The 23,146-nt window shown below is 38.2% G+C and overlaps 1 protein-coding gene across 1 annotated transcript in view; it reads right to left on the bottom strand.

Moving 5' to 3' along the window:
* The window catches only part of STK32B (serine/threonine kinase 32B), a 147,586-nt gene extending 128,072 nt beyond the window's left edge, over positions 1-19,514 (bottom strand). The window contains exons 1-3 of the mRNA XM_010583545.1: positions 19,487-19,514; positions 18,442-18,497; positions 9,798-9,949 (exon numbers count right to left, since the gene is read on the bottom strand). Of these exons, the coding sequence (XP_010581847.1) occupies positions 9,798-9,949; positions 18,442-18,497; positions 19,487-19,514 (236 nt within the window). The remainder of the gene's footprint in view (positions 1-9,797; positions 9,950-18,441; positions 18,498-19,486) is intronic.
* Between the last annotated feature and the right edge of the window lie 3,632 nt (positions 19,515-23,146).

Here is a 23,146-nt window from a genome sequence, read left to right as displayed (position 1 = left end):
CAGCTACTAGGAAGACAATTAACTATCCCAGCTGAAACCAGGACAGTTATTTCTGTTAGTTTTATTTTTCTTACTGGTTTGCCAACAAGACTTAATCCCACCACCTTGGCTTTTTGCAAGACAGAATTTACCCTCTGCTCCCTGGAGAAATTCTAGTTTAGGTAATTAGAGAGAATTTGTCAGGCAGAAGTCATTTTCCTCCCGGCCACAACTGTTTTGCAGAGGAATTTAAATAGTCATCTTCATAGCCCATGACCTTTCCTCAGTCAGGACGTTGTTTGTAAGAAGTACAACATTAGTAGAAAAGGAACCTTAAATCCTCCTTTTTGTGGTGTGTACTTATGAAACATGAGAGTTAGTCTCTTCTAATGAGAACTTTACACTGCAAAGCTGTCATTAATTTAGGAACAGGATACCATTAATCATTTTCTGAAGTGTTAGTATCAGCTTCTCACTGCACATTACAAGTACAATAACTATCATTTTAGTTCAATAAAATGAAATTAAGAGCACACTTATGCTGTAAAAATCTGTAGTTGACTTTTAAAATAATAAAAGCTTTGATAAATTTTAATGAACCAAGGCAAAGATTCCCCCAAGCAGGCAATATTAGAACAATAATGCATTACAGAACTTCCTGCTTTGGTTCAATCCCACTATTTGCCATTTTAAATCCACTCTATTTGATACAATTCTGACAATGCAAAATTTAAATTGCCTTCCACTCAGGATTTTTATTATTATTTATTTATTTACACCTCTTGTACCTAAATAGTCAGCCTTTTGGCTTCTCTTCTGTCCTTTTGGACATTTGGCAGAAAAAGTGCCCAACTTTTAATATTTGGCAACATGAAAAATAGACTTGGCATTCTAGCAGAAGTAAAAAGGAAAGATCTGACTCAGAGAGCTAACATATTACCTGAAGCACACAGATATTACTTCAATTATCACTATTTTTATATTACTTGCTAGTTCCATGGTGGGTTTTTGTTTTGTTTTTAGTATTTGTGCCTTGACTTTTACTGCAACCTGTTATAAATAAAAAGGAATTCACCTATGTGTTTTTATCTGGTTTGAACTAAAAGTATCATCACTAAAAACTCAAATATATTCTGAAGTAAACTAGGAATAATTCCAAGCCACATTACACCACCAATAGTCTCCAAGAATAACATTTTTGGACTAGGTGTAGATTTGTAGGATCTGTTCAATACCAAAGTTTTGCAATGAAAGTGTTAAGCACTTATTTTTATTCCATAATGATCACCTTCTTTGCATTCACTCCCTGGATGTCTATGGATGATTTTACAAGCGCATCCAAGACAGTTTTGCAATATGATGGCTGTCCCAAAGTTGTTGAGCTTTGTTAATGCAGCACTGAGCTGCATCTTGTGTAGTCCACCTTTAGCAGAGCTTTTAGTACAGGCTAATTGCAGTCCCAGTTTCCATAGCATAGGTAAGAACCGGTCCTGCCTGAAAACAGATTTGCATGATGAACTCATTACTCTGCCACTGATTATGAGAACCACTTTACCTACAGAACCTTGGTTATCAGTCTAATTACGCACTCTAGCTATCATGTTTGGCATTCATAACCTTTAAAGCAGAGAATGAAAAAAAAAAAAGAAAAAAAAAGCACTGCTTGCCTAAATTGGCAATTGAGGAGTCTGAAGCAATGTCTAAGGGCTTTTCTTCTTTCTTTCCCATCTCATTAGGCTGACAGCATTGAAACCCTGCTCCCCTGCAAGGTCTCCTGAGAATACCCCTGCCACAGCTACCCCTGGAGCTCTACTTCTGTCCAAAAAGGAACAATACTTATCCCTGCCACAAATGTCCAGAGGAATATTGTGACTACACCACAGACCTGAGACATGGCCAAGGCTAACACCAAGCTCAGGATGGTCTGCTTTGGATAGCAGCTATCCCCCCATGAAGGCAGAATGAGGCAATAATCATGAATTCATAAGAACTTGACCGAAACCGACCATTTCTAAAACAAAAGGGATTATTTTTCCCAGCAGATTAATATTTACCAGTGATTATAATAAAATTCCTCTTGCAGTGAAAGCTTTCTGTGAGCAAAGTCTATTATGGGTCAGCAAATAAAGTCTCTGTCTCAGTAAGAATGATGCAGAAGACAGGCTCCTAAGAAGGTCCCAGGATGCAGTGAGACACACATGAGGTGAAATATCTATTGCAGCATATTTTAATGCAAAAAGGATCAAAACTTAAACTATGCCAAAGGCCAATTCCTGCTTTTATGGGGAACGTATTAAAGTTAAGTCCAAAGATACATATTCCAAGGTGACAGCAATTTCTCACAGGAAACAATTAGTCACCAGAACAAAATTCCATACAGGCAGACTTGAGACAGTGTCCCAATACTGGCAATTAGTATCTTAGGGTATTAAAATCAACATAAAAATAAGTAACTGTTGGAGCATGCACTCATCAGTCAGTGAAGATGTTACAGCTAACATTCATTTAGCACAGGCATCCAGAGGTTACCAACTGGCAATGTTGAGTCCAATGTAATTTCCACAGCCAGAAATAATATCCTGAATATTTACAACTCAAGACAAATCTTTCCTGTATTCTCTTCTTCCAATTATCCTACCCTTCCTGCTGCCTCATCACCTTTTCCTGCCCTTATTCCTCCATTATCTCTTCTAAGGCTCTGGAGAAAAGACTTTTTTTTTTAATCTTAGGTATAAAATTTCTGTATCTTTACCTATTCCAGATTTACATTAATGCAGTGATGAAAAGATCTAGCTATTTGAGGAAAGTACTTACTCTTTGCTCCCTCTATAGCAAAAAGAGTTCACCCATCTAAGCTCTGTGCAAGACACATATATATATATACACACACATATATATATATCCCTTGATTTACAATCTCTTCTTGCCTGGAAAGGAATCTTAGAGCCCATCAGATATCTAGAGTGGCCTAGGATTACATAGCCTGGGGTTCACGACCTCAGCTAAATTCACAAAGAGGTAGGAAACGTATGTTGTATCAATAAACATGTCAGTGGCTGTTCTACAGCACTAAGACCAAATGGCACAGAAAAGTCTGTGCCTGGACTATTAAACTGTCACCTTCAAACCCATGGTGATGGCATGCTAGCTGCCCACTGGGAGCAATCTGGCTGCACCGGGGCCTCATCTGGGATGGTGCTCATGCCCCAGCCCACAACTAGGCTAGGAGTGGGTCTAAAAATATTTAGCAGTATGGAAGATTGGGTTCAAGAGTCCAGGAAGAATACCCAGTTTTAAATTACTAGCATAGACATAGCCAAAGAGGGCAACATCATAGTCTTTCTTCCCAGAAACCAGGCTTAGAGCAGCTGGGTATAACCAAAGAAAGCCAAGAGCATTGAACACCTTCATTACTCGCCAGGAAACCTGAATGTTTGTCAGGATCTGTTGTTTCATGACCTTTGGGGGATCCACCACATACTATTAAGATAGACATCACTATAGCTTGACTTCCCTTTTCAGCAGGACTCCTTACTGCTGAAGAGGCAGTCAGGCTAGCTGCAAACACCCAACCTGTGTTCTGACAGAAAACACCACAAGACCCCTGCTCCCTTCCAAAAACATAATGTCATTTTTCTGTTAGATCAGGCACTTCACTCATAGCCTTTAGTATGGAGTCTCACGAAGCTCAGAAAGCTGGCCATATTAGATATCAGAAAAGAAATTTTCTATCCTCCATAAAATATTTTCACTCCTGATTAGGTCTATTATGCCAAGGCAAGTAACAGCCAAACACCACAGCCGCTGAGCAAACTCACCTAAGACTGACCTAAACCACCTCCTCTTGGTGCTTGGGGTCTCTAATGGGTAATTGGTGCTCCTTAATTGCTTATTTTCAGCTCCACCCAGCAGTCAAACACTTGGCCAGCTGCTATCGCTTCCTTAAGTTTGTAGGATTATGCATATTTCTGACACCAGTCTGAGGAGCAGAGCTGTGCTATGGGGCAGTCCAAGGTGACATTCCTCCCAGCTTGTTCTAGAAAGGGCACCTTCACAGGGAAGTGATAATTTCCAGTCATGTGTGTGTACATTAAACAGCCCATCCAACACTTGAGACTGAACAAATAATTTCTTCTCTCCAGCTGTATTCCTTTTAGTTCAAGGAACTGTTGGGAGATTTACCACTATATTAACTTTATTGTATAACTTGAAGGTCCAGATGATTATCATTTGAAAATCAGCAGTTCTGGTCAGGGACAGTCCCACAAACTCTTGAAAAGGTTGTCATGAGTGGTGTTTCCTCCAAATATGCTTTTCAGTATGGATATGGGACTCTTTTTTATCTCCTCTTTCTTTTGAAGACAGATTGGGGTATTAGGTGAATTCAGAAATGAATGAACATTTTTGCTATGATGTGTGTATTGCACTTGGTCCATTTTTCACTGGAATTGAAACTTAGTCTTACTCTAGCTGGTAGCAGTAATGTACTTTTGTAGACCTGTCTTATGAAATACATACCGTTTCCATAGGCTGAGTAGGTGAAGACTCCAGAGGTGAGTAGAAAGAAAAATACATCAGAATATAGAGCCACTCTGAGAATGCAGCTAACACTTCTTTATGGGTTGTTAAATGTATCAAACATATTGTTCTCTCTATACTAGGAAAATGACCTATAAGCTGACAAAAGTAAATCTTCATCTTTCTCCCTCTGCTGCCTTTGAAATTGTTCTGACAATTTAAAAAGGATATAACAGCTTTAAGCAAGACTAAAAAATAAGGTGACTTCAGTGTTCCAAAAGCTTTGAGGAATGGTCCAAAATTTTTTCAGATTTTTCTGTTCCACATCATCAGAGAAACCATTTAGATACATGATTTTTTGCAGAAAACTTCTGCCTTTTGTGGTAAGCTGTATTATTTTCGGAGCAGCCAGTGAGTCTACTCGTGTTTGAAGACAAGTCATGTAGTGACAAGTCTAGCCACATTGGTACATAGGGAGTAACCTGGCTCTTGGCTTAGTCCTAATGTATGTTGTGAGAAAGATATATAAAATACGGATCTTTTCAGGAACACTACTCATCTTGCCCAGGGGACACCCAGGTATTTGGGCAAGGATAAACAAGGATAAAATGCTGGATCTTAAAGGGGAGTGTTGTAGTCTCAAGGTGGGATCATGTTAGGAGCTGACATTTCTACAGCTCATTCATCTATGCCTGAAATACACACAACATACAAAAGGCCTGATAAAAAACAGGACTGCTTTTCATTTTAAGAAGGAATCTCTATTATCAGAAATGCCTCTAACGGTGATAAAACTGGCTACAAGGCTCAGATATCTTTAAGCATTTATTCAATTTCATTTCTAAAATGAAGGTTGTAAATCAACCCCAAGCCCTTCCTGAAAAACGCTCTTATCCTCCAAGCTATTATGAGCATTTACAGAAGAATGATTCTTTTCTGTGTCAGATGTTATGAAAGACAGTTCATACTTCAAATAATATGATTTATAGGTTAGATTGTGAAACTAAGTTTAATAAAGCTCAGAGAAGACACATGAACCTCAAAAAGCTTTTTAATATAGACCTTTTGGAGTTGAGATGCTACCCTTGTTTCATATTAGCTGTTCCGTATTCTTGTGTATGCTGGGGTTACTGATGGATGCCAGCAGAATTACTCACTACAGAAGGTTTACTTTCTTTCCTCTTCTTTTTCTCTCCACAAGAATTTAACTGATGACAGATTGTTTTCCCATATCTCATTACTTCTTTGTGCTGTTATCATGTATAACTAAAGGGCTTTCCAGTCTTCATGTTTGTTTCTTGAGTTGCCAGCTTTTCTCTTTGATGATGTAATTCCTCAAAAAAAGATTAATGTGCTTGGTTAGTATTCCTTTTAGTTCAAGGAACTGTTGGGAGATTTACCACTATATTAATTTTATTGTATAACTTGAAGGTCCAGATGATTATCATTTGAAAATCAGCAGTTCTGGTCAGGGACAGTCCCACAAACTCTTGTCATGAGTGGTGTTTCCTCCAAATATGCTTTTCAGTATGGATTTGGGACTTGACATTTTGAATTAAAAGAGATAAGATTTCATTTCAATTCATCCAAGAGCAAAAAAATAGATTTTGATGACACTGAAGTTCTTACAGAAAATGATACTTTGAAGAAAATGCAAGTATTTTGATAATAAAATTCCCTAATTTTATCATCATGTATATCCCTTCCAGAAAAAAAAACAGTAGACCAGGTCCAGGCTACCTATGTAAGCTTAAGTCTTGCTTCTTATAACTGGGGATTAGGGGAGGGAGGAATCAAGGGGAAGGACAGTGCAACTAAAATCAGTGTCTAATTTCCCTTTCAAATCAGTGGAGAAATGTAGGTTTTTCTGAAGACTTTTGAAGTGTCATCCAGACTGGTCCAGCTGGCTAATTACTTTTGACTGAGATTACAAGGGGCAAATAAGATAGATTCATTTTTATCAAAAAAGCTGTTGGCACCATCATTGCATTTTGCATAGCAGACAAGTAGTCAGGTCATCTAGAAAGCAGGACACATGAGCTCTAGGCTCCCCTTAGTGTGGGCAGCCGGATCCCCAATTTTTCACAGACTACATGACTGTTTAACTACAAGCCCACAAAGTGTTTTGTGCAAACACACTTTACTACAGTTCCTCATCCAAAGCCTGTTTTCAGTTTTTATCCAATGACAATCGAATGTAAAAGGCACCATTTTGGAAAAGCTGTTCACCACTATTCATCTTAGTCTGAGTCCTGCCTATAACTGAATTTCTGACTTCTTTAGAAGGATTAGTGGTTTTTTAGTTAGGTGAACAGAGCATCAGTGCCTGTCTACTGGTGTGGGGACTGCAGCAGAGCTCTTGATGGCAGATGGGTACTTACCTTCTCAGAGTAACTTCTTCAGAATTACTTCTGAATATCCTTGGGAAATCAAAATTGGATACCCTGGCTAAGTAGGGAGATGCCAATTAAATTTAGTAAGCTGATGAGATTTCTGAGTTTTAGTCACCAAAATCTTACCTTGGGCAGGATTTCTGAAAACTGATATGAACCCTCAGAGAGTGTGATAGAGCCTAGAAAGACAGACTAGTCCAAAACAGCCCGGTCAAAAGAAACTTAACATTTACCCAAGCTGCAGCTATGTTATTGCCCATACACCATGATATAACTATTCCTTGCTAAATTAATATTCCAGTTTGTGAAACAAGATAGAGCTAGTAGCTCCTTTTACAGCCCATTTGTACATTTACAATGCAATTAACAAAATGAACAGAAAAAAAATCTAACTCCAAAAAATGAAACACAAATTTAGCTGCACTTACTATAGAAGAAATGCAGCTTCAACTCTTTCCTTCCATTAGTATGCCATGAATTGACTCATAAAAGGAAATCTCATGGATTCCTGATAATCATCTGATGTAAGTTATAGCTACAATGTAAATGTATTTGATGCAAATTATTATTGCATCTAAACTGCAAGTAAAAATACATTAAACAGGCTGCTAATTCATAAAAAAAATCAATGAAAATGCTGTTATTTTAAGAGATTATTGCTGGGAACACATAAAATATGTTTAAGGAATATTCCATTTGTACTTGCAGTGTTCCTTTTTTCATGGTTGTAAATAAACAAATAAAATGTAGTTTCAATTATTAAATAAATAAAATATACTTAATATGTTTAAAAGCTTCATATGGCTTAGTGTTAACAGAACAGATGTGACCATTATTCATGGGTCACTTGTGATTTTTGTGTTTTGTTGTATTTCAATAACATAAGTCATTATTTGAAGACAATGTGTAGAACATCTTGAAATTCAGGCAGAAGTCAAGATAGAGCATTCAGAGGTCTGGAACACGCTACTGCCATCTGCAAGTGTAGGCATTCCAGAAATATGTCAGAAGCTATTTTAAATTCATTTAGGATTGTACAAGGTTAATTATAGAAACGTATTATGGGCCTGGTTCAAAGAATGAGTTATTTGGGGTAGGCTAGATTAATTTTGGGGAGGCTTGGGTTCAAGACTTTCCTTTGCTGTGCTAGCCCAGGGTGAAATATACGTTCTCCAGTAGTTCAGTAGCTCACTCTGGAGTCAGGGCCTTGAATCACTACACATTTGAACGTGTAATGTTTGAGGTGAACACTCCAGGTGAAAATACTAACTGTCAATTAAATTTTTTTTGGAAAATGTTCTAATATACACATACAGTATAACATATGAGTCTTGAGATCTTGTGACAGTGTCTCAGAAGCATGAGAAGAATAAACTAATTATTTACAATAAAAATCATCATCACACCCAATGCACTTTAAGGTATTACTTATTTCAGGTTTAAACTTTGGCAAAAAAAGAAAACAAGAAAGAATATTAATTAACTTATTATAATTCAGTAATTGGAATCTAGCATACTTTTTGTTTCACAATAAATAGTTGATCTTTAGTCCTTCAGCACTGTTATGTTTACTGAAGTATCTTGTAGATCACATTAACCTATGACTGTTTCTGCACAGTGTCTAGTTACACAGTGCAAATCTCTGCCACCACTTGATAAAGAACAAAAGTTTCTGTGAGTTCAAAAGAGATTAGACAAATGCATGAAAGAAAAATCCACTGACTCTTAAGCACAGAGATACCATATCTTTGGTGAAGAAATCCCCAGAGTACAGGTTGCTGGAACCTTGGAAAATATACTGGGAAAGTTTTGTATTACAGTCACAATGTTTATATATTTTTCTTTAAGCCTCCAACAGGATATTAGGTTAGCTCAAGTATGATCATCTGTCTCAAGGGTAGAGCTCTTGAGACATATATATATATATGATCAGGTCCTTTTTGAATTAATTTTGGGATCAAATGCTTTGTTGGTATAAGTGACTGCAATTATACTAAAGCTGTGTTCACTCAAGCCAGAACACAATTTGGCTTTTAATTCATGAAAGCTGTTAAGTTGACAACAAGAAATTTTTCACCTGTACAGGTCAAGCATGAAATAAAAGATGAGCAAAAGACTGTAGGTTAGGCATCGACCTCTAGTAAGATAACTAAAACACAAAACAGAAGGTCTGTTTGCACTGTGACCATCTGCAGCCAATCAAGCTATTCATGAACTGAACAATTTTCATGTCATAATGGTTTATGTCTCCTTTTTTTTGAACAGTGTAGGTCATTTTTAGATAAGGGAGAAAAAGTCTGCATCCCATTACTACTATCACTACATAAAAGCCAGCAAATATTTTAAGTTGGTGGTGTAGCTGAAGCTAGTCATTATTTGACCGACATTTTCTCACACTCATATGTGACCAAAGCATTCAGTGGCTAGCACAGGGAAGATAAGAGAAATTCCAGGTGACAAAAAGATGCTTTTCTGTTGTTCCATGTCAGCCATTTTTTAAGAGTAATTGAGTTTTGAATTTTCTCTTAATCAACGAAAAACAATTTAATTGAATTGTTTGGTTTAATATTCCACAGCCTTATAACAGATGTTTCGTCCAGGTATTGTCAAAAAGAAATGATGAAGCTGAACAGAATAACACATTTCCACACACTGCTGTAACAGTCTGGAGAGAAACCGAACCAGAAATGAAAAGGTGAAAGTGATGCTTAAATATTCTAATGCAAAAGGGCACCTGTAAAATATTCATGAAACATAAAACCCTCTGCAAAACCTAAAAACCTTAAAAAAAGAGGTCATCAAAAATTGTTCGTATTTTTCATACTTTCCAGCCTTCCATAGCCTGAACTGATTCAGCAGTAAGGAGAAAACAAGAGATCCCTGATAGAATTTTAAAGGTTTCCTTACCATAGATTGACTAGGAAGGGATGCTCCAGGCCTTGCATTATCTGTAGCTCCCGAAAAACATTTCGAACTTCATCTCTCTCAATGCACTTCTGTTTATTCATATATTTCATGGCATACATTTTCTTGGTGTCTCTCTTCTGTACAATGCACACCTAAGTGACAGCAAAGTGAAAGAAAAAGTTTGACACCTACAGAAAGGAAACTCAGTTGTGACTTTGAAAAAAGGAGCCTTTTATGATATTTCAATAATCTAGATCTGGATACTACAATCTAGGAGCACCTTTAGAAAGTCCACATCACAGCTTCACAGCTGTGCAGGATTCTTTGTAATAGATTTTAATTAATAAATTAACAAAAGAACACCTCACTCCTGCATAAGAGGAAATGGGGATGCAGAAAAGTGGCATAACTTTCAGATGTTACATGGCACAGCTGGGCAGAATACACTCTGATTGCTCAAATTACAGGCTATTTCATTAGTCACAGAAATTACTGCCTCCTGTCTAGGAAAATGCACAATCATTGTCCTCATTCCTGCAAGTCAATACACACATCTTGATGACTGCATCATAAACATAACCTATGGTCAGAAGGCTCAATATTTCATCTAAGTATCAGAATTATGCTCCCTTAATTATTGTTGAAAAGAAAAAGAATATTTGTACAGAGATTCATCATAATATTTTTGAAGTCATGAGACACCATTACAATGATTTAGTCTCTAGCAGTAAATTTCTTTGCTTTAACTTTGGTTTTGTTTGGGTTTTTTTTTACAAAAGTCAAATAATTTTGTAAATGCAGGAAATAAATCTCAGTCAAGAGAACTCCTGAGTAAGGCCTGGATTGGTTTTCATCATGGTAGTTTACCCTGTGAATGAAGCTGGAGATTGTCACCAGCACCACATCTAGGAACTATCATTTTAAATGTGATTTTTGGCAACACAGAAATGTAAGATTGTTCTGTGTCTTATCCCCAAAGCTGGTGTAAATCCCATCTTCATAACAGCCTTACACACACCCATAGAGCAAAACTATATCCTCAACAGACTTTTGCTCTGAAGGGTTTTCCCTGTTAATTGATCAGGACTTTTTTGAGTGACACTCCTAGTGTGTCTTCACAGTCAAGAGAATATTAGTTGAGAATACTACTTTGGTGCAACATTTATATTACTGACACAGCCATAGGCTCCAACCAGAATTTTTCATCATCAGGATGTATACAGACTACGTAATAGAAGCTTCTGGTTTAGATACCACAGCTCTGTAGTGTCTAAACTCAAGGGTATTCTGGATTCACTTAGTGTGGGCACTATTATTTTATATGTATGTTTACGTACATACGCACATGCACACATACACACTCCCTTATTATACACACATCAAATTATAGTACACACACATGAAATTAGTGCTCAGAGATCAGATTACAACATGATGCCAACCAAAAATAAATCCTTTGGTTTTGAGTTGTATTTTAAGGAACTTGCATGCTCAAAATTCAGAAATGGTCTGGAGAAACTAAGGCAAATTCCCACAGCTGAAACCTCTGACTTTAACAAAGTGTCATCTGGATTCTGGACCTGGTGATGAACCACCAGCACCAGGGTAAGGACCCTAGAGAGATCTACTGTGTGGTCACTTTTATTTCTTAAACACAGAGGAAAGGCTCCAGGTGCGTACCATCAGCATATTTTACTTCCCCTCTTTTTCCAGTCCGTCCAAGAGGAACTGAGCCAGTGAAACCAAACCACATTTATCTCTCTGCAACTCTATTTCCATTAAGTGTGTCCCTTAGCTCAAATCTACTCCAGAGAGGAGTTAATAGAGTACCTTTAACCTATAATGATAAGTTGTGATCAAGCAGATTTTCTAATTACCTTTCCTAATATCAGGAGATGTTCTGCTAATTAAGTAGAACGTGGATGGTAATATTTTGTCTTGAGCCCATCAATGTTGCACAATGGTGAGTACTGAAGTTTTGTTTTATTGAGCTCCTTGAGCTGTTATGGAAAGTCTGTATGTTGGTGATGCCCTTAAGATAACTAAGGGTTCACACTTATATGGAAAGAACCCAGGCTGTGGAACAGTGGGGAATTAGAACTGGCCTTTTGGGGGAAGAAAAGGTAGCAGGTGGGGTTGAACAGAAATGGAGGGATGGAAATGAATTGTTCAAGCTTCCACAGGTTCTTCAAAAGTATAAACAGAATTTGCAGAGGCAATTCCCGACAACCTGTCTGAGATTATGTGGACACTCCAGTGTAGTGAATCACATTATAAAGTACAACGTTTATGGATTTTGGCTCAGAACCTAAGTCCAGAAGTTCATTCACTTGCATGAATTTGCAGCTTGATTTTCATATGAAACTTGGCCAAGACTGAGGTGTTTGCAGAAGACTCCTATTCCATTACATAAAAAGCCTCCCTATTGAATTGTTGACTAGTGAGACTGCTGAGAGAATGGGGTTTTACTCAGCTGAGAGTTACAGGTTTGACCAATGCAGCAAACTAGGATCATACAGAGCACCTCAATATGTAATGTAAACAGGTTTTGAAGCACTGCTGTGACTCCAGAAGGCACTCAGTGCGCTTACCTGCCAGTAAAGACAAGGGTATTCGGAACAGTTGAAACAGGCCTTCTGTTGTTAGTAGAAGCTTGCCTAGCATACAGCTTTAAAGCAGAATTATAGTAAACGTTTTCTAGTAACATGTACCTATGCATATCTTTTAACACCGTTTCAAAATCAATAGGATTTTAATGAATATACTAAAGCTACTTCCTACTAAAAATCAGGAAACACAAGCTGTATCCACATTGATGTTATCATGAAAAACGCCTGACATTGCAATGATAGTGCTGAATCGTAGTGGAAATCCTCCTGCTGGCTGTCAGCACTTCTTCTGAGCCTGAAGTCAACGGGCTGAAACTTTTCCACTACTGCAGGAAAGAAAGGAAAAGCCCTCGAACTCTCCTTACGTGTACAGTCTTAATGGGAAATGTTTAAATTGGTTTTTTTTGTTTATGGTATAATTTCTTTTCAAAGGAGTCATTTTAAAATAGGGGCAAACAGGTGCTCTGGCTCCTCAACAAACAAATTCTGTGATGACTCATTATTGTGGAAGTCTGTGCAGAATTGCCTTATTTACACATATCAGTATGGAAGCCTGTCACGCTCACATTGCTAAAACATTCCCTTTCAAATTTTCTGTGAATACCATTTACCAAAGCCCAGACAGTGCCCTAGTCAAACTGATATCGCTGCTTCAGCAGTCTCTATAGGTGATGCTTCAAACCAAATATAAGTGTCAAGAACTCAACAACTATCCAGCTTCATAGTCAGCAGGGAGGGTCAGGCCCATCCATCTCCACCTAAGGTATTAGACCTAGGGGTCTAAATGGGTCTAGGGGACCATCTCTAGAGGGATTGCTTCTCTTCTCAGGTCCCCCTAATGAGACTGTAGATGACTAGCTTGGATGTAAGCATCTGTGTTGTACATGTTTAAAGGTAGGCAACATGAATGCCCATTGATCTTCGTTGGAGTTACGTGATGCTTATTTTTAAAAGTCACTTGTGAAAATATTGCCTTTCTAAAGAGGGTTTTTCTACATGTCTTAGCTGTTATCACAGGGTTGTATCTTTTTTATATCTGGGAGAAGGTACAATGAACTGCCTTCAAAACTACCAGGTTAAAAGAGATTTGACCTGTGTGACTTGGAGCCACTTTCCCTCAGAGCCAGGGGAAGAAAACCAATAGATTATGACTGCAAGGCTAAACTTCATTTTTCTGGAGCAACATATGCTATGGTCCACTTCTAAGCTACCTTCTTGGATTTCCTCTGATTTCACATGCTAAAAATAGAGCACCTACAGATCAAGTCTGATCCGCAGATTAAGAGGTCGCACAGCCAGTGCAACTGCTATGGGTGACGAAGTGCCCTACAGGCTATTGCAGAGCTAAGTAAGTGAAGCGAGAGAGTTATGCTGAGTAAAACTGGGGCAGAATGTGCTAATGGTTTGCTGCAGAAAGCTGCATAATGCTGTGTTGGCTGAGCAGCCATAGGTAGCTTCAGAGAAGCTCTTCCCAGAGCAAAAGATGGGGATGGCTGAAAAATTTGACTTGCGGAAAATCACAGATTTCTCCTGTTTCCCACTGACTTCAAAAGACTTCTAGCTACCATGTGCTTGGTCTGGAAAGAACAACAGGGAGCAGGCACACTTAAGCTCAATAAAGCCATTTTGATCTGAGTTTGGCACATGAGTACTTAGGCTTCTCAAACTACCACATGATATGGTTTCATGACAGGTCATAAAAAAGGAGGGAGAGATGCAAAACCACAATCAGAGAAAGTTCCTCTGTGCAAGGTCACTATTAGGTAGAGAGTTGGCAGCTGGAGTTCACACTTCAGCCATGCTTCTGTATCGTAATACGGTGCATCTTACGTCAGGTCAGTAGATCGGATGGGGCAGCTATAGCTGCCATGAGTAATCACAGCTCAGCAGAGGGGCTGTGGCACTGCATGGGCAGAAGACACTCACCTAGACGTAGGGGACTACAAGACAGAAATCAGCTATATGTTTCACACTCAGAGTGGGAATTGACAAATCTGCTATGAAGCATGTGCCTGAAATACTGCTACCTTGTCTGTTCTTACCCATATACTCTGAAAAAATAATGCTCATAGTCTGAGCCTACAAGCAGAGTTGGAAAGATTTACACAAAGAGGCAGGAGAATGGATGTCATAAGTTTGGCTTTACACTGCCGGGGAATTTCCTTGAAATAGGGGGATTCAATCCCAGATTCCCCTGAGCAAACCACGACAGCTGGAGCAGGGACCAAGCATCTGCTTAGTAACATTTCATATTAACTCAAGCTAAAAAAATAGGTGGTTATACTGTCAAACAATATTAATATTCTGCAATTGTGTGCTTTGTTGCTTTTAGGATAGCAGCATATTTTTTTCTGAAATACTTTGCATATTATTTAGTAAAGTACCCTCAATCAATGCAGACATGATTCTGGGCTCCCATCTGTTTTACACTAGTGTAATTTCAATTACTTCAGCAGAGGAAGTCACTGTTTTATACAACTAAATTAATCAGAACTAAATCCAGTGTCTCAGCATCTTAGACAAATAGAAGAAAGAGTTTGTACATTGAAATCATAATTTGAATTTAATTTAAGGAGGTCAGATTGTTCAGTATACCTGCTCCCATGAACAGATAACTTGAAGAAAATTGGTACTATAAAATCCCTGAAAACTAGTTGTTGCACCTGAATACAAATTATTTTGCGGCAGTAAGCCTGCAATTATATGGTTACTGTTGCAGTAAAGAACAATGATAATTCTTGTATTTCACTCCTAGTCAGTTTTGTAGTTACTGGATGATCTCCAAATTTTTTTTTCAATATTTTGTTTGAAAAGAATGATGGCTCTACATATAACAACATGGAAAAAATTAGCCAGATTAAACATGAGAGAGCACTTTTAAGGTGTCACATGTCATAAAGAAATAGCTACTTAGACCAGTGTTTAACATTTTTGGTTTGAGTATTTTTAGTTTTTTACTTCTGAATTGATTTAGAAGGCAAATATTTAATATACGAATAAAACTGGACAAAATTTCTGACCTGGCCCACTTCAAATGTATTTGGAAATATTAATAGCTGAAACCTGCCAAGCCTAACTAGCTTAAAGATCTTCCAAAAAAAAAGAAGAAAAAAAAAGTTTCCCATAATATACGAGGACATCAAAGTATAAGCAAAGAGCTACCTTCACCTACCTAGGAAAGCAAGGTTACTGAAGCCAGCAAGGCTACTTTTAGAGTAGTGCCACATACCTTGCTGGGGTACCACTGCCACCCTTGCAGCAGCTCACAGGTCTGTACCAGTATCTATAGGTACAGATACATACACCGGGTATGTACACACGTGCCCAGGAGTGGGGGCACGTATTCACCGAGTGGTCACGCACCATTCTGCCGTAGCCTGCACGTCACTTGGCTTGAACAAAAGAACCACTGGCTTCCACAGAAGCTGTGGCTGCGATGGTCCTGCGCAGGCTCAGATCTCACCTCCTTCCTCTGTCCCTTACCAGGGTACAACCTGAGCTCTCGAAGGACACCTTTGAAGCCAGCCTGGCTGTTTCCAGAAACAAGGGCACGCACCTTGCTTCTCTTCTCTCCACACCCATTTCCTACCATCCTCACAATTGCTGTGATGTATCTTCACTTTTTCTGGGGAAGATGCTACAGTGCATAAAGTCTGCACCTGCTCTTAAGATGTCCCTAAGAAACAGCGCGTACTGAGGCAGCGGCTTAAAACAGGTGGCCGCTTCTCAGAAAAGACAAGCTCTCGAGATAGAAAGCATTCGATACCAAATGGCCTAGGAATTCCTGTAACAGCAAGTGTTGCTACTGTGGATTGAAAATGCCAAAGGAAAAGGCAGGGAGCTGCTTTGTGAAGCCAGCTGGGAGGGACAGAGTGTTGCTGCTGAAGCAGTCGGCCCCGACGGAGGAGGTGAGACGCTGAGGATCACCTTGAGCTCTGTGCACGCGATCGAGCTGAGCTGTGGAGTCTCTGCCATATCAGATACCTCCTGCAGCAACATCCTGCAGAGGCCTAAGGTTGCTGTAGCAACCAGAGTAATTTAAGAAAAAGAGAGAGAGAGATCGTACCAACAGCAATAAAATAAAAAAGTAGAGCATGTCTTAAAACATCCTATTGCTCTCAGAAAACAGAAAAGGCCACAGAGCAGCCATAAAGGAAGGCGGCAGTTTAAGGCAGGCATGATAGCAAACACGGTGTTATATGTTGCAGGATGCTAGAGCACAACAGAGCCCAAACAACGAGTCAATAGAGATTAGAGGTCTTGCATCATTTGTTGATGTTTTCTGCTGCCAGGTACTTCCAGAAGGACAGTAATAGGAAAAGTTGCCAGCAACGAGGCTTCTAAATGAACGATAAAGACTGACTCACAGAGAAAGACACTTGAAACGGTGACTGATTTACCATGTTGTGCTTTTGGCTATGGCATAATAAGTGGTTTTAAAATGGGTTTCTTTCTTTCCCTGTCTGTGGAAGGAAAAACAAGGTGATTCGTCAGAAGCTTGCATTCATTTGGGAAAAATAAGCCTGTTATGCCAAGGACTCTTCTGTTGCATTTGACAGCTGCAAAATAAGAATTTAAGTTTAGAGGGGACTTATACGTGAGTCCTTTCTTACATTAAACATGTTCTTGCAGGGTTGTGAAACTCTTTTCTCATTCATACCTATCTCCAAAGCAGGTTCACAAGAACACTGCAGCCACATGAACCTGTAAGAAAATTAGTTGTTTCTAGAAATATCATAAAAACATCCACCAGTTTCCTGAATGCCATGAAGAAGAGTGGATCAAACATCAACAACAAGCCTTCAAAAAGCATGTAGGCTTGTTTTATTTTGCTGCATGATGTGGAAGGGTGAGGGCCCCTTTGAAAGGGCAGAGATAGTAGAGGTGTGAACGGGGAAGCTTTGAAGAAAGAGAAGTGCAGCTGGTCTTTGCAATGGCCAGCAGGATCTGAATATATCTTTAACTGCTTATACTGTACCTGACTTGCACTCCTGGACCTCTATTTAGTTTGGCATGATATTCCATCACTGTATTGTGATAATAAACAATCATAAATCTCCAGCTGCCCTGATTTTTAGGGGGTTTTTGAATACCATTTTGCACTAGCAGCATATTCTCCTATTGACCTCAAAGAGGGTTTCTTCTGGAAATTACTGAACTGAATAAGAACCGTGCCACGAAGGACCATGTTGTTCCGCGAGAAGTATTTCTGGCCTCTGTAAAATAAAAGTAATTTTTCTGCATGGAAGGCCAAGAGCCAGCAAAATCCTGTGTGTGTTCTTAATGCATAACTACAGAAGTAGCTCACCAGCACTCAGCTGGCATATACTCAAGAATCATTGAAATCAAGATTGCTTGATCAGTTACTGAAGTTCTATTTCACCTTCAAATGTATTCCTGCGAGTAACGGTTTCTAATATTTTTATAATAAGATTTTCTCTGATTGCATGGCCTTGTTTTTAGCCATATCAAAATTTAAAACCTTGTTATAGTCTTTATTATAGGAAAGAAAGGTCGTCTACTCATGTGTAAACAAACCATTAATCTTCTCTGTTTCAGCAAAAGCCTGTTGAATTGAACAAACATTTACTCAATGATCATAATTACAGTGTATGTCAGTTTATACAGTCCCAAGTGTATGGAATCTATGTAAAGTGCCTTTAAAATACTGCAATTATTTTAAAGAGATGAATAAGTCCAGAGATTTAAGAACAAGATAACTCTAGTGGACTGCCTAAAAAAGTAGTCTGCTCCTACTTTTTTGTTTGTTTTTGTTTTGGGGACTGATTTTCTGCTAATGCCCACTGAGGAGACTCAGTTATTATAATAATTTTCACTCAATTAATTTTAGTGAATGTATTGTAATAGAAATAATTTAATGATTAGTCAGAGTCAGTTCATACTGATAATCAGATGTCTTTAAGAAGCAAAAGGCTACAAAACCTATGTTCCTTTACCCCAGTCAGGTCACACCAGACATACACAAAGGAATTCTCTACTAGATTTTTAACTGCTACAAGCAAATTGTTTCTTACCTTTCCAAAACTCCCTTTCCCAATAGCCCGCAATATTTGAAAGTGGTCAAAGTTAACTGCAAAATAAAGGAGAGAAGAAAAGGAAAATAATTTATAGAGTGCTAAGTCAGAATCAGAAATCAGGTAAGAAAAGAAAAGACAGTGTTTCCAACTAATGTATTTTTACCATGTGGCATTTACTTTTTCTCTTGAAACACCAAACATATTCAATACCTAGCAAAGAGGAGGTTTGCTTTAAAATATGCTCCATTCATTTTATTCATCAGCTGCTGTTGGCCCAATGCCTCCAGCACTCAGTATCTCCAAGAAACGTATCTCTGTCCCAACCAAATAACGAGACAGTAAGTTAGCATTACACAGTCGTTAGCAAAACCTGCTCAGCATTTTCCAGGAAGATTAAGATCTATTAAAAGGGTACTGAATAATTCAGGTAAGTAACACCGTCTGCTTACAGGTATATAGTAATAGAAGGATAGTACTGTTACAGTAATCACTCTGCAGGATAATTCCCATATTCCATTACAGTGATGGAAGGTTGTCCCATGATGAGCTAGCAGGATCAGGCCCTCTGAACTTTGCCACCTTAATGCAATATATAATGCTAATATTGTAAGACTATTTCATAGATGTAGCATAAGTTTGTTTTGGGAGATTTCATTTTAGCTTGGCAGTAGAATGGATTTACTCTCACTTCGTGAAAAACTGACAGCACAGTCTGCCCTAGACACCGAAGTGGTTTGGTGTGAAGGTGAGTGAGAGATTTCCTTTCTCAGAAATGCCATTATTGTTGGTGTTGCATGAGACTGAACACAGCATGACCTTCAAATCTCGGGTTCATTGGTAGGTCTAGTGGTTTAAAAAAAATCAAACAACATCCTGAACAAAATTGATACGGAGCCACTGAAACATAAACATGACAATGTGTGATGCAGTTTTTACAGTCACTTGTCAGAAAAGAATCACACTTAAAACTGAACTCAGTGAACCAGAGTTGACAAAGTTCAGTGCAACTTAACAGGATTTTTTTTAATTAAAACTTTCTTACATTCCTGGCTTTGGTCATGTACCTCCATCTACGTGCCCCTTATTGCCATAACAGGAATTGGCAAAATTGTGGAGACAGACTGTCACTGGAAAAATGTGGTGACATGAATAAATACAACAAAAAAGTGACTTGCATCATGATGAAGAAGAAAGTCCTATAAAACTAATAATACTTTTAATATTTGTCAAAAAAGCTGTATCAGCTCAAGCTAAGCATTGGGTAGGAAGTTGCAAGGTTGATAAATAACAAGCCACTGAAAAGGACTAAAGTCTTATTTTCCCTGTTGCAGTAATATCTCATTTACACTATTAACACCACTTATAATATATTTAAGCATTTGTTTATTTATGCTTGCTTACCCTGTCTTCAAGGAAACATGGTTGCTCCTTTCATTAGTGCAGCTATAGCAACCACCTTCCTGGTAGTTGCTGAAGACCAAATCAAATCCAGAGCTGACAGAGCAGAAAGCAGCAGACTCTAGTCTTTAGTAAACAAAGATGGTAAGTGTGAATATAGTAGGTTTAGGATTCGGATACTAAAATGAAAATGCATAACCTTGCAAAGGATTTATAAGCTGCTTGGAAATTGGAAAACAATTTTTGTGCTGAATCATGTAAGAATTAGGGTTACCCAGATGTCTGAGAAGCAAGATTGTCTGTCAACGACCTGCAGCTGGGGTCTCTGCCAACAGTTTTTACCATTGGGGCACTGTCTTGTAGTTCCTGCTGGTCAATACTGGTCTGATAGACAAGACAGTCAGTTTAGCAAAACCACCTTCCACACAGACCTACATCGACTTAAATCTTGTTCCCACAAGTCATCCCTCCCACACGCATGCCCCTGGTCTGAGGATTGAAGAGCTTAATGACTGGGATCTTTAAGCTGATCCTTAATATAGGTAGGAAATCAACACAACATTAAAAAGGTTCAAAACAATATATCAATCTCATTAATTTCTTTGATAGGGAAAATCCAGCAATTTTTCCCTCCAGCATGCTGTTGTCTGTGTCACTCCTCTGCTTTCAAACCTTCTGATGTTTCTTGTTTATTTTAGCAATTTTTAACAAACACTTTCCTTAAAGAAAGCTTAGTTTGAGTTTGTTCTTTACCTTGCAGTCATTGAGCTGAGCCCAGTTCCCCAAAAGAACTGGAAAACTGTTGAAACAGTCTGTAATTATCTAAATTTCAGTCAAGCCACATTTCAGTAAGACTTGACTATATTATTGTCCTGAAGCCTGGCTGGTTTTGAAATACATCAGTTTGATGAATTATTTTGTTTCTGTAAAACTAAGATTAAGCATTTATTTTTAGTTATGAGAAGGACATTTTTTATTGTCCATATAATTTCTGTTCTATCTCTCTGTACTTCCTTCTTTAGTGGTGTTTATTGCTCTGAATGACTAAAACAACTTGGGTTTTTAATTGGATTTAATTGTAAATTGGACTTTCACAAGAAAGTAATTATTAAATGAGGCACTAGACCATGGACTTTAAGATGGATTATTAGTAAGTCAAATAAGTGGTTAAAAAACTTAGCCACAACAATTGATCAAATTTTCTCAGGTTTTATGTTTAACATGAATAAAAAGCGGGATGTTACACTTTCAGATCTTCATTAATCAAAAAAGAGTATTTTCTTTCTACAGTTCACTGTCCCATAAGCCTTATTTAAATCAAGGTACAATGATTGCAACACATTTTGAGCAAGAGAAAATAAAGATAATTTCAAGTGACTGTGGAAGTACATAAACACACCTGAGCCTGCATTTGAAATGGGCTAGGCTTGCAGCCACTGTGGTTTTCTGGAAAGGGTCAATTCACTTAAGTGAGACAACTTGGTCTCTTCTGGTCATTCAAACATACTCACAACATTGTAGATCCAAAAACTGGGGAAGATCTTACTTGGGAAGTTAGGAAAGAATAAAAAAAGGGATACCGTTGCAGCTGAGACCAATACCACATTCAGTTGAGTAAAACTAAGATGCTTTAAGCAACAGTCCCATCAACAACAGACCAGCCATGCAGCATCACAGCCCTGATAAACAGTGAACAGTCAAGCTGAGTTCACTGCCACCTTATTATTACACTAGTCATTCTCCTCAGGTGTCTTCCTCAGGTGTTTTTAATCTCACAGTCTCAAAATTTTTGGCTTATGTTGTTCATCACACTTTTTTTTTAGGTTCTGTATGTGCTTCTTCTCCCTTTTGGTGAAAATTCAACACCAAAGGGTCACTACTTATTCTGAGAAGAATTACAGCCCACCATGACCTCTGTCATTTCCAATGTTTAAAATATCATCAAGGTCAGACACTACCATTTCCTCTGTGCAACAAGGATATCACAAGTATTGTATTCTTGTCCTCTAAAACATGGCATGTCTAACTCTTGTGGAGCCTAGTGTTGTAGCGAATTACATGGTCGTAGTGCAAAGCCCCACTGAGATAATGGTGTGGCTGGCAAAAGGACGCTTTCTTCAGTAACAGTAATATGACTATTGCTTTTTTGCAAATAGCTTTCTTGGTATCCTTTACTCAACAGCAAAAAAAAAATATTTTCCAACTTTTTGAGCACTGCTTTCATTTTACTGCCACACCATACTTTGGAGATCTTAGACATCAGCTCTGAATTTGAGTCTTAGAGTATGGACATTTTTCAGAAATCAGTTAGTTTATATTGTGTTCAGCTAATTTTTCATACAGGCAAATCCACAGAATAAATCTGTGACCATTAACACTATGATTCAGTTTCACTGATTTTCATCAATTTGGAAAAATTAAGAAGTATTAGAATCTCCCCTCCCCCATCTCCCACCTTCACCCTTAAAAAAGTCACCATTAATTCAAAACTGAGAAGGATTATGGAATAAAACATGTATTTGCCTAACTAAGGGAGAAAATAGATCAGCATTTATGACATCAGTTGCATGATATGGTATTAGAGTGACGGATGCCTGTTAATTTCAGCAATGAGCTATATATGCATTCAAATTAAAGTATTTTGTTTCTTTCTGTTTAGTCATGCTCAAATAGACCTTAAATGAATTCCATTGCACGGCTTCAAGTCTCTATTAATAACTTGAAGTGCAAATATACCTTACTTCTATTATTTTCATGGGTTTTAATTAGGCCCATGTAGAGCATTTCCCAGTAGTTTGATCTTGAACTAATAAAAGCTTGGACGATGGTAATGGGATTCACAAGCTGACTGAATGGTTGCACCCTGCTTGCCAGGACAAGTAAAAAAAAAATGTGGTCCTAGCCATTACAGATACTTGATCAAATATATTTGTATACTCAAAAACTATCAGGAATATCTAAAAGGATGGTGCAGTGGTTTGTGACCAACTTGTACACAGGAGTCCCTCTACTGCCGCAGCCTTCTCCTGTGACCTTAGGCAAGTGCTTCAGTACCTTCTGCCCCTGTCTCTAGAAACATGAATCATTACACCTCTAAGCAGCTGTAAAATTCGGCACTGGAAGTTATTTAGGGCTCAGATACACAAGTAATCAGGAGAGTAGCAACAGCCAATTCAGGTAATAGCGCTTTATAAAAGCACTGTAAAGACTGAAAGCCATTTTCAAAGTGTGAAAAGTATACACCGCTGTGGAAGTGGAGGTACAGAAATCAGTAGATTAACTCAGACCCCACACATCAAATTGC

The sequence above is a fragment of the Haliaeetus leucocephalus genome, unplaced genomic scaffold (genome assembly GCF_000737465.1).
Source record: "Haliaeetus leucocephalus isolate CR32 unplaced genomic scaffold, Haliaeetus_leucocephalus-4.0 Scaffold906, whole genome shotgun sequence".
In the NCBI taxonomy this organism is placed as follows: Eukaryota; Metazoa; Chordata; class Aves; order Accipitriformes; family Accipitridae; genus Haliaeetus; species Haliaeetus leucocephalus.
This window is presented reverse-complemented; position numbering and strand designations above follow the sequence as displayed.